The sequence below is a fragment of the Lissotriton helveticus genome, chromosome 1_1 (assembly GCF_964261635.1).
Source record: "Lissotriton helveticus chromosome 1_1, aLisHel1.1, whole genome shotgun sequence".
In the NCBI taxonomy this organism is placed as follows: Eukaryota; Metazoa; Chordata; class Amphibia; order Caudata; family Salamandridae; genus Lissotriton; species Lissotriton helveticus.
Genome location: NC_136057.1, coordinates 840,656,468 through 840,672,433, shown reverse-complemented (window position 1 = coordinate 840,672,433; position 15,966 = coordinate 840,656,468). Strand labels below are relative to the sequence as shown.

Sequence of the window (15,966 nt, the reverse complement as noted above, 5' to 3'; positions counted from 1 at the left end):
TGATGCACTGCACTCAGTGTGTGCGCAGTCTGCGATGATGCGTGGTCTGGGCAGGCCGCACTGGGAGCAATGTCTCTTGCCTACTGGACTGCGTCATCTGCAATCGCAACTCCATCTGAATTGTGAGCCCTGCTATCCGCAGTGTAGATCGAAGGCAGTAGTCTGTACAGATATAAGTCTGTGGTGCTGTGCTGCTGGGTTCGCAGGGGCCTCTGTTGAGGAGGCCGGCGGTCACGGTGGAGGCCTCGTGGCATGGTGAGGACTGCCGCCTTGGCCTTCCCCCAAGTGAACCATTCCCAGAGCCCCAGCCTATTTATTCATACTTCTACGCTGGAGTGGTGTACGCTGGACCAGCCCACTCTGCTTCCGCTTCCAGGGGGGACAACACAGTTACATGACCGAGGTCTGCCCCAGTGCCTGAGGTAACATGGTTGCGTCTATTGTCCGCAACACTACAAGTACAAGCAGTATATTTAAAGATTTGTTGTACCGCGGCACTCCAATGCTCGTTATCATAAAAACATGTGCTTTTAAGGGAGTTTATTCCCTGTCCTGACCAAGTTAGAGAGTCCTGACTTCCAATTGCTCATATAGACAGTGCCAATACCTATCTATGAAAAGAGAATATCAAAATGTGGCATTCCTTTAGTGGTTTTAATATCTCGTTTGATGCAATTCTTATCTGTACAATGCTCATTAACAATACATAATACAAAATTGTTGTCAAAAGTTCTACTGTACTGTATTCCTGAAGAAATGAAACAGGCAGCCGACACGTGTTTCGTTACTGTAACGTAACTTCCTCAAGGCTTATATGTCTCGTAGTTGGGAAACATCGACAATTGGTTAAAGATTTCTCAGTAAGGAATACGTTGTGGAACCTTGCTTAAGTAGATAAATTGCATCCCAATCCTGTAAGGTTCCTTGCTATAGCCCCAGGCACCAGAAGAAATGTGGTTCTTTCCTTGAAATTTTACTTGTCTATATAAAATTGAATTGTCCACAAGCTGTTTACATATGGTTGAAAAGATCAGTAGGTAGTCCTGAAGAAGCGATGCGTGTACGGTGAGTATCTCCAATATAAAAAGTTCTGATTAGTTCTATGTACTCTACTTGATGATTTTGTGTGACCAGTGACTTCCAGTATCACTGAAAATCACTGCAAAAACCATAGGTTTAATAAACATTAGAACTAGAAATTAGCATTTAAAAAACCTTAGAAATTCACAGAAAAAACCATAGTTTTCATGGATGTTATAGTTAGAAATTAGCATTTAAAAAAACCTTTGAAATTCACTGAAAAAAACATAGGTTTCAGGGACGTTATAGTTAGTTGGACATTTCACTCGTACAAAACCATAGAATTCCGTCGTTATAGTTAGTTGAGCTAACTATAACTCGCGCCCTCGCAATGCACTGCTGATGACATCACATATTACATCATTCATGACATAGTCAGTGACATCACTGATGGCAGTGCTCCATAAGCTATGGCGCAGGATGGCCAAACCTAAATGGGCTACAGGCACAAGGAGCGACGTGGGTGGGAGGAAAGGAAAAAAGGGAAAAGGAAAGGGAAAGAGGACCCATAGGGCATTGCACCCCCGGCCCGACGAGGAGCAACCGCCCAATGATGAAGCATGACATCCTTCGGGGTGTGTGAGGGCAACAAGAGACAAGAATTGTCTTTTTTGAGAACTTCCCCTCACTCCTTATTCTGAGTCCGCGACCTAGCACTTTTCCTTACTATCTGTACAACTCTTTCTGGAACAGTGCCCCCCTTTGTGTTGACTCTATGGTTATTTAGAGCACGGGCACTGGACCATTAATAAGCTCCTGGTCCCCCCCTCTTCTTTTTGATTACGTATCAAGCACGGTGGTTCAGCCGAGGGACCTATCGATCTATCATTCTTGTTGCTAGCCCCCCCTTCTCTACCTTTCTCACACTGAGACATGACTACCTCCACTATGTAGCACAATCTAGGACTTAGTTTTGGCGAAGACATCGTGGCCGAAATATTAAGAACACCTTCACTACTAGATAGTGATGGCAATGCGGCCACAACTAGCATCCAAGGGGACTGGAACTCCTTAGCCTCCCTCAAAAAGCTCCAAGTTAGAATTGCCCTCCACGGCTCAATAATGACTGAATATCTCAGAGCCAACTCAGCATCTAATGGCCTTTTGGTTCGGACTGCACCACGTATCTTTCTGGAAGACCTCATCTTTAGGCAAGAAGGGTGCCAAATCGCATGGAAATGCACCAGCGATTGGATCATCCTAATTATCAGCACGGCAAAACGTTTCTCTGAAGCGCTGATAATAAAAATAAACATAGCTGAGAATGGTCTGAAAACTGGGATCAGTATATCAGCATACAAAACGCGCCTAGCTGAGATCAATGCAGAGATGTCCGACCACCTCCTCAATTAAAAAATTAACAAACTACAGAAAGATCTGAAAAGATTCGACAGGGAGAAAATCTACCCTTACACCAAAGATGACTCCCAACCTACGGAGAATGACGTTCTATCAGACGATGGGTCATTTACTTCTAACCAATCAGGGCGCTCATCCAACAGCAACTCCAGCAATCATAGCTGGGGCAGACGCTCCAATCAACAAGGTCATCTACCACCCCCTGCGATGCCACCAATGTATGGATACCCAAACCAACTCTACCCGCAGCCAGGACCAATGTGGTACCCTCCTTACCCCGGACCACCGCAAGGATTCCAACAGCCATTCTTCCAGAACCCTTCTCCACCTTTTCAGAACAGAGGCAGGGGCAGAGGCAGAGGCAGAGGAAGAAGAAGAGGTGCAGTGGCAGGACACAGAGGATCAACTGAGGAAAACAAGGAGCATGACCAACCAAAAAAAATAATGGTCAACAACCAGGGAACAGAACCCCGACGAGAAGACAGCACTGGAAATGGATCTAAGCTTTGTGCCCACACCCAAGGAAGACAACTTCAGGCTACTTCAGCTTTTCAGAAAAATCAGACTCAGATCATTCTTTAAGGATAATAAGGACACCTTCCTACAACAACATGTCCAACAAACTACGTGATGCAGTCAAATCACTCAATGACGATCCCACAATCATAATCAAGCCAGCTGACAAAGGGGACGCAACTGTCATACTGAATCTCGAAGACTACAAACTTTAATGCGAACGGCAACTTAACAACACCAAACACTACAGAGTACTAGCCAATGATCCCACGACAAGCCTACTAGGACAGATCCGCATCTTGATTAACGAAGCATCGATGGAGGGCTGGATTACAGCCAAAGAGGCAGCTTTCCTGGTAAACGAAACTCCAAAGATGCCATATTTCTATCTCCTCCCCAAGATTCATAAGGGGGTAATCCCCCCCCCCCTTGGGACGCCCAATAGTATCAGGCTTGGGCTCTCTTCTGGAACCATCGAGACTTTTTCCTATGCCCCTTGGTCCAAGCAGCACCAGCATACCTCAAGGACACTGGGGACGTCCTGAATTTGTTACAGGAATTTAATGATGAAAACACAGAAGAGATCAACTTGCTACTCACACTTGATGTAGAGGCCCTGTACACCAACATCCATCAGGATGCAACCATCGAAGTTGTAGAAAATCTCCTGAGGGATGCTACGCTACCAACCAAGACCCGGGCTAGCTTAATTGTCGCCCTTATCAGCGTGGCCTTGACTAACAATTTCTTTATGTATGACACCACAATATACCACCAAGTACAGGGCACCAGCATGGGTAGTACCTTTGCGCCGAGTCTGGCGGGCCTGTACATGTTGCATTTTGAAGCAACACACATCTTCAAAGATACCAACCCTTTTCAGATGAACCTGGTGACCTGGAATAGATCTATTACCGATATCTTGATTCTGTGTAGAGGGTCTTTGATCAACGACAAGGATCCCCTCCTACACTTCACCATGACAGCAAATGAGAAAGAAATTCCTTTCCTTGACCTACTGATCAGTATTGAGGATGGTAACCTTCAAACCACCGTATATAGGAAAGCCACTGACTGTAACAACCTTCTTAGCTTCAAGAGCTACCATCCAAAAGCACTCAGAGAAAATCTACCCTACGGACAGTTCCTGAGGATCCGGCGAAACTGCAGTAGGCTGAACGAATTTGAAATCCAGTCAGATATCTTGGCTAACAACCTCGTGGAGAGACATTACCCAAGAGATTTGATCTCAAAAGCCAGAAAACGTGCCAGAAATAACAACCGCCAAGGTCTCCTCGAAACGAAGGAACCCAAAACTAACAATCTGATCACATGTGTCACCACGTACACTCCTTCATTTAACAGTATCAAAAAGATAATCAACCGCAACTGGAAGACCCTAAAGAGCGACTCATTGGACCTTCCATCACCACGATTTGCGTTCAAGAGAACAAAGAACCTAAGGGACCAGTTGCTGCACACGCGCCCACAAGCACCCAGAACACCCTAGGAAACTACACTGTGGAACCTCCCGGCAGTCACATGACATCATTCCTGTGGCACATGTGGGGCATGCCCTTTGACCAAACACACCAAAACATTACAAATTGGAAAACTTCAGCTGGGAACAGCGTAAGCACACCAACTGCAACACCACCCACTGCATATCTCTCATCACATGTCCCTGCCATCTCAGATATGTTGGGATGACCACACGAGCAGTAAAAGTGAGGATCACCGAGCATAAAAGCACTATCAGACGGAAACGCACAGCCACCAAGCTCACTAATCACTTCATTGAACAGGGCCACCCATGTGAGGTCATAAACTGGACGATCCTGGAGGCGAACCCAGGTTGGAACAGCACCTCACTGCTCAGACGCGAGCAAAGATGGGTTCACCGCATTAAAACTGATAGCCTTGACCTCAATGATGAAATTCCATGGATTGAGCTTTGATCCTATTCCGGATCCATTGTCTCCAACTCTCAGGCTTTCCTTCTCATTGTGACCTGTACGCCTTGTACTTCCTTGAGACCCTACTAGTGGGTTTGCTAGTCTGTTTCAACACATAGTAACTCCCGCCCGCAGCCCCACCCTGTCTCTCTCTTGCACTGCGATACCACACGAGGAACACCTTTTATGTGCCTGTATCGGCTAGGGCGGCACTACAAATAGCATTCATCTGTACCCTGGGTTGCTTGAGGTCTGTGACTGCTGATTCCCACAATATTCAGATGGGACACAGTAACCCCGGGGCCAATTGCACTTAGGCCCGACAGCCTGTTGCTTGCAACATTTCATTAACTTAATATTCATAATCAACTCATCGGGTCTTTATTTTCACCACCCGACTTTACAATGTACTCCACGATGGCTGCCTTTTTTTTCCAGCGCGAGGTCCAGCAGAGATTCAAAACTTCATCTCCCCTAGACACATGCGCAGTACAGCCACGCTCCCCTGGTGCATGCGCGATGAAACACTTCATTCTCACGCAGCCGCAGCATCAGGAGAGATGGGCGAGCACACAGGAAGGGGGAACCTCCCGTTCACCACCAGTCCACCACCAGTCCGCCAGGTACTTAACACGGTCAGAAAACCTAGCACTTTTACATGCAAGCAGGCGCCAGGACGGGGCAGGTCTCACGAGCCGGCACCCGACCGCAACCGTGAGTAATATTGATCGGTTTACGCATAGCTGCCAAGGTTTCAGATTGCTTATGTGTGACATTTTCATAATATCTGTGTAATTATGAGTGACATTGAACGAATATGAGTGACAGGAATTCGTGCGCAAAATCAAGCAGGGAAGGCGAGGTAAACATATAAATATCAGAAATTACACGTATTTGAGCAACAGGAAACTCTTAAGAAAATCTGAAAACTGCTGCAAAACACTAGAAATTGAATATCTTGACATCATGGCTTTAAGTGAGATGAAACAAGTGGGAGCCTCTAAACGGAGCATGCATGGCCTATATAATTAAGCGTTTGGTTTAAACACATAATTTCTGTGATTTTCACAGTGTGCCGTCCGCTAAGTATTTTGGTTCCTCTCTGAGCTTGACAACTGACATATTTCTAAAACCATCCAGGACTATTGGCTTGGTCAATGGTTGTTAGCAGTTTAAGATAAATGAGTAAAAAGAATGTTTCAGTTATGAAACAGTGAGGTTCCGAATTAAACAGCTGAGGCATGTAGAGATGATAGTGGTCTTCTGAATGTCTCAATCACTCCAGTTAAGTTCAACCTATGTCACTCATGTGTGACCTTTGCATACTTTTTTCTCCACATCTGCATATTTTACACCTTGCCACTTTCCTCTTCGTGCTCTCTTTTCACTCACTCTTGAATGCACTCCCTCGCAACTCCTTCACTTCACTGACGAAAACACACAATAGACCCACTCACCGATAAGCACTGGTTTCCTTTCACTGCCATGTCAATATTTTGACAACTGTGCCGCTCCTTGACACAGAATTACAGTTGAAACTGGAATACATGACTATTTGTTTGTGCACTCTGTAAATAGGCTAAGATTGGATGGTCATGCATGGCGAACCCTATTTTTTAACCCACTTGCAAGCACTAGGAGGAATTTTCACTGCCTTCATCTTCAAATCTAAAAGCTATTGATTGTGGCTAGTTATAAAGCAGCTGGAGATGAATAGTTCAAATTGCACTCACTATACAAGCATAAAAAATTACGTGAACAAAATGAGAAAAGCACAAACTGGTAGTAATAATCTTAAGGAATGCAAGATTAAGGAAAATGTGAAATATACAGAGGAACTAAAGCACTGACATCATAGTTTACCTTGAAGGCACCGTGATGCGGCCAGGCTAGTCAGGATGGCGACGCGTCAGCAGCAGGCACTTCAAGAGCATCACAAGGTGCAGACGACCAGTCACAGTTCTCCCCTCCTAACTTGGGACAGTATGTCTGGCTGTCCAGGGGTGCTGGAGCTTGTATTAGTGCAAGTGAGCTTGAGTGGAAGAATGACTGTTCGCCTAGCCTGACACCTGACAGACATAATATGGTGTTTATTAAAAACACCAATCGGTCCAGTGAAATCAAGGTGCCGGGTGGGCTGGGAAAGTAAGGTTTCATCACATGGCTCTCCCCGGTTTCAGTAAACAACATGCACCGGCCGGCTGACCGGTGGTGCCCGCTCTGACCACTGTCTGCAATCACTCAGCCAGCACTTGTCTGGGCGGCCAGCCGATTGTCTGCACCAACAAAACACGCCACGAAAGCTTCAAAGAGTCTCCTAAAGAGATGGGAATGAAAAAGGCTGGAGCTGCAGGACCCTCGAAGAACTGTATTCAAACTGAAAGTAAAGCCAGTTTGCTAACAGTCTAGGAATTCACCTTTACTTCATCATATTTAGGTGATGACGTTAATTGTTACTTACATGACCTACTGGAATTATTTTATGACAACAGGGTTATATAAACCTGCGGCCTGGGAGCTCCGGATTCAAGGGCCTGTGAGGTTTTAAAGCTTTTTCTAGTTACTGGGTATTTAGTCCTAGCTGATGAAATGTGGGGAAATCAATATATCGCATAATATGGGGAGCGGCGGGCAGAGCTTCAATAAATTGCATTTGAGGGTTATAAACCGGACACACTAACGGATCCGCATTATTTAATGCCTCTTAGATGCAATAACAAGGAAGATAACAGAATATAATGTATAATAAACAGCATAAATGCTGTCAAGAGGTATATCACAGATTTAACTTTAGTCATGGTGGCCGCTGCAACAGTGACGGTCCGTGGCGACCTGCCCACTGCATTAGCTCTCCTTCGGCCAGGCAGTGGATCGGAAAATAATAATTCGCCGGCGGCCAGCGTTATACGAATTTAGCCAACACATCACAGGAGGTCTGACTGGTGCAAGCAGCAGCATTACTGTCAGACAGAGGCCGCAGCGCCATGATTGCGGCCTGCCTTGTGGCAACAGAACATCATGTCATGACCCATCATGGCGCCACCTTGTGTCACACAACCTGACTCAGGGTCCCAGCTGTCTCCTCGGTAGTAGCTATCACAGGGCACTACCCGGACGTAAGAGTTCCTCCGGACGTGACGGCACTACCGTGGCCGGCACATCTGGATTTAATCCCGGTGTACCATCGTTAGCTCATTTTAGTTTCCAGGGCAACACAGGAGTCGGACAGCAGCCTGGCAGCTCCTGGGAGAGACTGATACATTGTAGCGCGCCGCTCTCAGCCACTACAGAGCTGAGAGCTGCAGTCTGATTAACTGTTTAGGCACTCGGGCTGAGCAGCACCTCTCTTAGAACAGCAGAGAGATGCTGAGAGCCCGGGCACAGGAGCGCCCTGGCACAGGTGGAAAATGCGTGACAATGCCTTTCAGTGCGGTGATGCGGATCACCGCACTGAAATGCGTGAGCGTCACACCTGTTGCGTGACGCTTGACAGGACTGTTTACGCCAGGAAAAATCTACCTTTCCAAGTAAGTGTGTGTTTGAAAACCGACGCCCGTTTGGCTTACTTAACTGACTGTTGCCTCTTTTCCCCTTTTTTCCCTTCCTCCCGCCCACGTCGCTCCTTGTGCCTGTTGCCCATTTAAGTGTGGGCATCCTGCGCCATAGCTTATGGAGCACTGCTAGTGCTCCCCTAGGTAAGCATGGTGGCTTTTGTGATCTTTACATGAATCGACCATGACTCACAAGACCCGGGCCTTATGAAAGTATTGTTTGTGTTTCAGCATAGCGCCATCATGAGGACTGTGCTCAGGGTACGATTATGATATGGTTTGATGATGGAGTCGTGAAACCAACTTCCATATGATGTGGCCCATCTATGTGAGGCTGTGACCTCACAGCCAGTCGATCTGTGCGGGTCATTGGGCACTGTGGCTGAGTGCGGACAGGCGACTACCCGGTTTGGGCCGTGCAATGTGCCGCTCTGACCGGGACGCCGCTGTGCCTGCGCTCGCCATGCTCCACCTCACAGGAACCACACTGTTGACCGGTTGGCTTATAATTTTTTTATTATTTAGTCATGCTTCTCGCTTTCTCAATACTTTCTGCGCATTCCTTCTACCTACTTAGCAAGGATTGCGCAATTTCTGAATGTACCACCATAACGGGTGTTTTTTCCCCTTTTTGTTGCTTCTTTTCTTTTCTCTCCCGTCTAGGTCATGATCGAATGGGCTGTATTGGCTATTAAGTCATAGCCGCTACTCATTTCCCGAAAGTTAGTGGCCCCATCTGATCTTTTAGAGGGCCAATGGTACCCCTCTATTATTTAATTCCACTCTCGTGCACTACACCACCACCACCTCTAATTTTGGTCCTGATGAAACGCCAGCGATCCTTTGGACAGATATTGCCGTGAAACATGTCGACCTGATCAGTTACCTGGGCACATTGCGCCTCTGTTAGTAACTCCCAACCTGCGGGTTGTTTTATTCTACCAAGGGTACCTTCTTATTAACATTTCTCTAGGTATACCCTTAGGTAGTTTTAACCTCACCACACACACAACAGCACTTTACCTTAGGACTCTACCCACACACCCACATGCACCCAACGGCAGTTGTATGAAAGATCTCGGTTAAAGTGACACTTCGGCCCCCCTTTGTGTTGACTCTACGAACCTAAATTCCCCAGTCCTGCTCCATACCCTACATTACCAGACGGTGGAAAAAACTTTTTGTATCTGCAACTTTTCCAGTCTTAAATTCAGATTATGATTTGTTAGATTGCAGGATCCTCATTCTATAAGTGAGGATGTGGAATTTGCCATTGCATGTGGCATGGCTCCTATATTTGGTTTGTAGCCTATTGCATAAAGTGCTCGTCTTCTTTTTCCAAATCTTTTGATCACGCTCAGCTGTTTGGTGCTGCAGCCTTGACAAGTTCGTTTACATGCATTTAGCTTGAGGGTTGCTTTCTCTTTTGGGCCTATAGTATTACTAAGGTGCAAGCCAGGAAGACTGAAAATATTTTCACACCTTATTAAAAATTATTTTCTTTACAGTTTGGACAACCTCCCAGGTTTTTTACAAAGTGTTCTGCAATGACTACTAAATAAGAGTGAATAATGTTCCAAAAAATGTTTTAAATAAAAATATGTTGAAATTTAAAAAAAGGTGAGACACTTTTTTATTTTAATATCTCTGTTGCTGCTCGTGGTTGTTGTACTGTGTAGAGCTAAATCTTAAAATGTATATGTCTTTGTTTAAATTCCTATGTTTCTTTTTGAAGGTTTTAATCGTTAGCCTGTGAGTAAATGGAGAGAATCGAGATGCTGTGAGCAATGTAGGGCTTTTTTGGCCTTCAGCTTCATGCGAAAATCTCAAGTAGGTAGCCTATTTTTGCTTTTTCTAGTTCTTTTATAAAATATTATGCTGGGTACATTCAAGTTTGACAGGCGCTAATTTATGTAAATTACCAAGTGGTGTACATGCTGTGCTAATTTGTACTGCGGAGTTCTTTGTTGAACTTGTACACTCGAACACCGGATGGTTAAACAAGTATTGCAAAGCCAAGAGGTCAGACTTTAATGCGCTAACAAATGTAAGCATACACATTCGCAAATGCTGCTTACATGTATTGCAACCGCATATGCTAGTGTGGCTTCTTTAAAATAAGCTGTAGCTTCACCCAGCACAGGAAATTGAGTATGATGGCGTTTACTGGAGTTTTAGGATCCCTCACGGAAAAGTAGTTACTCCTACTGTGTGCTATGGCCTCCTTATGAAAATGTAAAGTTACAGTCAGATAAACTATTCCTTGTAAGATGCACAGACAGTGTCTGTCCTCTGAGTGGGCTTCCGCTCAACTCATACGAGTATTACTCTCTATTAAGCTATTGGCTGTTTGGTTTGGTGTATCGTTCCACCTTCCAATTGGTGCTAAAGTAATATTAACAATGGAATCCCTAACTGGACCATATGGTTCCCAAAACAAGGCCGTACTGTAGGGAAATTACAGCTTCCAGTGCACTTCAAACTCAATGGTGGGGCTACCACATTGCAGCTATTTCTCTTCCACCCTAGCTTCCTCGTTCACTGGCTGGTACAAAGCCTGCACCACAACACTCTACACAGCATGCATGATTGAACAAGTGGCAATGTATGGGGTGCTTGGGGTCTGGAGCAGCATGGACAGAAGTCATGCACTTGTGAGAATACACGAAATTACAGTGACAACCATCTGTGTTGTGTGCAGTTTAATTATTATTAAATATTACTTTTTACCTCCGTCACACAGGCCAGGATACCAGACCCTCCAAATGTGTTATATTTACTTTAATAGTTTCCCTTTTGCCATATGATCCCTTTGTCACCACTGTGGAGATAGCTTTCATCGATCTGACAAGCCTGTGAATCATCTGCAAAGTGGAGCATCCACAGGTATTCAATTAAGTCCTGTTTCTGTTTGACGTTCCTCCTACGGAGGAAATTCTTGGCAGGCGGTTTGAACTGGTTCCTGCCAAATCCTGACCATAGCTACAGTAGCTCTCCGTCTAACTGCTAACTTTCCTGCTTCACTTCCGAAGCAGAGGAAATTCCAAAACCTCATAACATTGCAAACAATGAGAAAGTGAGAGCTTAAAGATCTGTCTTCTCATTCTTTGCCTATGTATTATCATGCCAGCCCTGATGCACCTTGTCTTTACTTTCCTGTATCCAACACCACCTACTCCATGAGAGATTTAACACCATGAGGGCATTCTGATATGGTATCTGCCTACCACATATCTTGGTAAGAAGGGGAGCCCAGAGGTAGTCATTTTTCTTACTTCTACTTATCATGTGGACCCAAGTGGCAACCCCGGTAATTGATATGACACCAATTAAAACGCCTTGGAGAGGATGACAAGTTAGCAAGCGCAAAGTCTTTTATGAACAAAAAGGAGACCACACGTGTATCATGTCTGACACCTACTTGTTTTTGTTGTGTGCATATTGTCAGAGACCGTACTAGGTCAAGCATAACACTGCCTCTTGCAACACCTACAGATGGGATACAGAGTGTGCATATTTCTGAAGAAGTATCCCACATCTTACGCCGAATTTCCAGTCCTAAGCTCAGGTGGCGGATATGCACCTTACACGGAGTACCTCCTGACATCCTTTCAGCTGCTAGCACTCCTGTATGTGCGACCTGTCCTAAATAAAGAGCTTGAAATGAGAAAAACTAATTTTACTGTAGACCTTTCCCAGACACTGCTAATGAGCGTTAAATCGACATTCCCATTGTATAACACAGATAGAATGATTGTGAACAAAATAGTCTTTTAGCGAAACAGTGACGTAGACTAAGGGAGAGAGAAACTACAGTCTTGATGTGAGCTGTGACTGAGTTTTCACGGAGCAAATTCTGATTCTTTTCCAAGTGATATAGTGACATTAAAACAACTAATAATAGTCCAAATTAATCTACTGTTCAAGTTAAGTTTGAATTGACTATAGGTACAACTTGCTCATGTGGCTTGTTGCAGACATAGTTGGGCTTACATGCAAGGTAGATACACAGGGTCTCTGTAACTCAAAAATGTTAATTCTTTAGGATATGTTGCAAAGTCTGCTGACAGTTCTACTAAATTAAGCCTGCTGTTAGTCTCTCTGTGGCTACAGAATCCCTTCAGCCCCCTTAGCAGAAAGGCTTCGCTGGGCATGTTCCTCCAAGGGAAGGTAGCATCTTCAAACAGGCAAGCTCGTCTCCACGCCATGGCACCCTAACTGCTTGGGGCTGTTAGTCTACCTGACATGTTCTTATCAAGAGCTAGTTCAAAATATCCCCTTGACTCCAAATCTGGCAACTGAAGCTTGTGGTTCAGCTGATTATTGCTGGAGACCAAGGTTCAAGAGAGAGCTTTAGACCACTCTACTCTCAAAGGTTTGTGGCAGGCAGTCAGGAATTCTTCAGTGTAACAGTCAAGGTGACTTTATTTTCTTCTTCCTCACTAAGTAGGTTATCTCCCACAATGGCTCGAGCAGACGTTTTAAAGGGTAAATTAGTTTGCTCTGTTGGGTGATCGCTTAGCCAACCCTAATGAAGCTCTAACACTTTCCACCTCCATGTTTTCAGCAAGGTAATGTCCATGCAATTCTCAGCATGGGCCATTCATTCTATCCCAGATTTCAGTCCCCCTAAAAATGGTGGAATCTTGTCTGTTGTGTATCACTTTCTTCTACTACCAAACAAACTAATATCCCTACCAGTTTCGGCACTCGATCTTCAAAGGAAAACTACCACCCCAGTTAGGACTTTGCCTCCCACCCCAGTTACCACTTTGCCTGTCCCTTCAACAGGAACACTATAATGTTTCCATGCCCTGCTCTCTGAAAGGCAAAGGGTCTTTACAGATATTATTCAGGCGCAAATGTGTCTCTGCCACGCCCAGTGCCAAATCCGTTATACTATCATGTGGGGTTAATGTTGCAGTGGAGAGAGAGGAGATGAGAGGAGTTACCAACCAAACGTTAGAAATCAAATGTTGCAAAGTGGCTTACCCAATAAGAGATATGTTCTTAATGTATACTCAGGCAGGAACATTTGGGATCGGTTCATTTGCCAATCACTGCTTCCCTGATGTACTGCTGGCATGCTGCCAGGGAACCTTAGAAGAAGCAGCTAACTTACACAAGAGCCCAGCCCTTTTCAAGTGGGGTATAGCCACAGCAGAGGGCCGCATATTGCCTTAAAAACTGTATGTTCTGTCCAGTAAAGTGGAAAGTGCAAACAAACGTCATAGGGTAAAAAAGGTTTGCAGAACACTTTCCTCTCTTTGAGTGAACATGCTACATGGATAGTTTCTTCACAACTGCATGACCACTAAAAATGTTTTTAAAGAATTTGTGATCTTTTCCCATGTAATGAATTTAGCTTCTTAAAAAATTGCTAAGTTATTATTGTAGGTGTTGCATTTATTTTTACAATATATTTATGCAGAAATATATATTCTACCAACTTGTATTATTCAGTGCTATTTTTCTATATTGGTAAAATGTTTATTACAAGTTCTCATGTTTAAGTATTTAAATTGTCAATTTCCATTTGTTTTCAGGACAATGTATTTCAGTAACTCATGGATGCTTCCAAAGACAGTACCACAGCTTAGCATTATTTTCCCAAAGGTACAAAAGTATTTATTTTCTGCTGTACCTTTTTACAGTCAAGGAGATGCTGTAGCTGCCTTGACACCGAATACAGTCAGATATTTAAATACCACTGACATTATGACTTCTAGTTCTTTTACAAGCCCCAGTGTTAAGAGGCTTTCTATAGAGGGAAACATTGCAGTGGGCAAGTCAACATTTTTAACCCTACTAGGTAAAACATTCCAGGGCTGGCACATGGTTACCGAACCGGTGACCAAATGGCAAAACATTCAAGGTTCTGGTGATTGTTCCAAGACTGCAAATTTACTCCAAATGGTCTATCAAGATCCTTCGAGGTGGTCTTATACTTTCCAGACATTTTCCTGCATGGGCCGATTAAAGGCCCAATTAGAACCATTTTCTGAGCATTTGATGAAAGTACAAAATCCAGTACAGGTATTTGAGAGGTCGGTCTACAGTGATAGGTACGTTTTTGCTAAAAATCTATTTGATCTTGGACACATGAGCGAGATTGAATGGACCATATATCAAGACTGGCATTCTTTTTTTCTGCAACAATTCAAGGACCGAGTAGCTCTGAATGGAATTCTTTATCTCCAAGCAACACCAGAGAAATGCTATGAAAGACTGCGGCAAAGAGGCAGGTCAGAAGAGGAACAAGTAGAACTAGAATATTTAAAGAAATTGCATGTCCAACATGAAGACTGGCTCATAAAAAAATCTACTGAAGTCCATTTTGAGAACATACAAAATGTTCCTGTTCTGGTTTTGGATGTAAATAAGGATTTTAAAGGCAACCTAGAGGAAGAGGAAATTCTTACAGATAAGGTCAAAACATTCTTAACGAACCTATGAAACCGATTGTCCAAAATAATGTCAGAGAAATGCTAAACTTTTCACATTTTCAGTTTATACTGCTTAAAATTTATCCCATTTTAATGCATGCATGTTGTTGTATCATTATATTTTTCATTACTTTGTTGCAGGGTCTGGTTACTTTGCATCCTCTACTTTGTTTTAAAAACTCGCATGAATAATAGAAGTTTAAAAATGGACCACGAAGTGGCACATCTTGTGGGATTCTGTGTGTGTTCTACCGTGTTGTGTTTTTTTCATGTCTGGTTTATGGTTCGTTTCTTCATCAATTACCTCCAAAAAAGCTCAATTCAAGAGATACCCCCAACATCTGGCTCATATGATCTACATTGTGAAACAAGTGAACTTTTAAATCGTATGCCTAAAGTAGCCTTTTGCTATCCATGATGCACATTGGGCAACATGAGGCGCAGAAGAAGGCTGAACACGTTCCTTAGATGTGCAGGAGTGCAGCTAGACCAGTTTCACTTCAAACAGTAGCACTGACACTGCACCAAGAATTGACCTACTATATCAGCCTTAGTGATGTCCTCAAGCAGGGAATGGCTTTTAGTAATTTTGAAGTAAGACTTTCAGCATAGTACAGAAATTAAATATTTATGAGCCATTGTATGCCCCGGAAAAACATGACACTGAGACATGTTGTTTCTAAGTTTCCCGTCAGTCATAAAAAGCAATGCAAGAAAACTCACTGCACTAATATCTGAATATATTAAACAGTTTGCTTTGGATCTGTCCTCCGTCAGCAAGTACTGATGCCCAGAGGAAGACGCCCAATCTTAATAACAATGTTCATCCAAAACCTGTAAAATGTCTCCTTTTTCTTTTTTGATCAGACCTGCATCTTTGCTTTTCCAGCACATGTAAGCTCATTTGCAGACACATCCGCATATATACAACAAGCATTGGTAATGCCAATATGTCTCGCATTGTGGACCTCAATTATTTAGCCATTCAGTAAGTTAATGAGTGCTAAAACATTTACTGTTATTTTGCGTGCCACTGGTGAACGGCCAGACACACCTTAT

The 15,966-nt window shown here is 43.9% G+C and overlaps 1 protein-coding gene across 4 annotated transcripts in view; it reads left to right on the top strand.

The window, feature by feature from the left end:
* LOC144817887 (deoxyguanosine kinase, mitochondrial-like) overlaps positions 1 to 15,065 on the top strand; it is a 91,712-nt gene extending 76,647 nt beyond the window's left edge. Inside the window, exons 1-3 of one of the 4 annotated variants that reach the window (XM_078674802.1) lie at positions 5,454 to 5,533; positions 10,197 to 10,291; positions 14,008 to 15,065. In XM_078674802.1, the coding sequence (XP_078530928.1) occupies positions 14,012 to 14,917 (906 nt within the window). In that variant the 5' untranslated portion in view covers positions 5,454 to 5,533; positions 10,197 to 10,291; positions 14,008 to 14,011 and the 3' untranslated portion in view covers positions 14,918 to 15,065. Of the gene's footprint in view, positions 1 to 5,453; positions 5,625 to 10,196; positions 10,292 to 14,007 lie in introns of those variants that run through there. The other 3 variants (XM_078674787.1, XM_078674794.1, XM_078674812.1) reach the window with 3 other exon arrangements.
* The last annotated feature ends 901 nt before the right edge of the window (positions 15,066 to 15,966 follow it).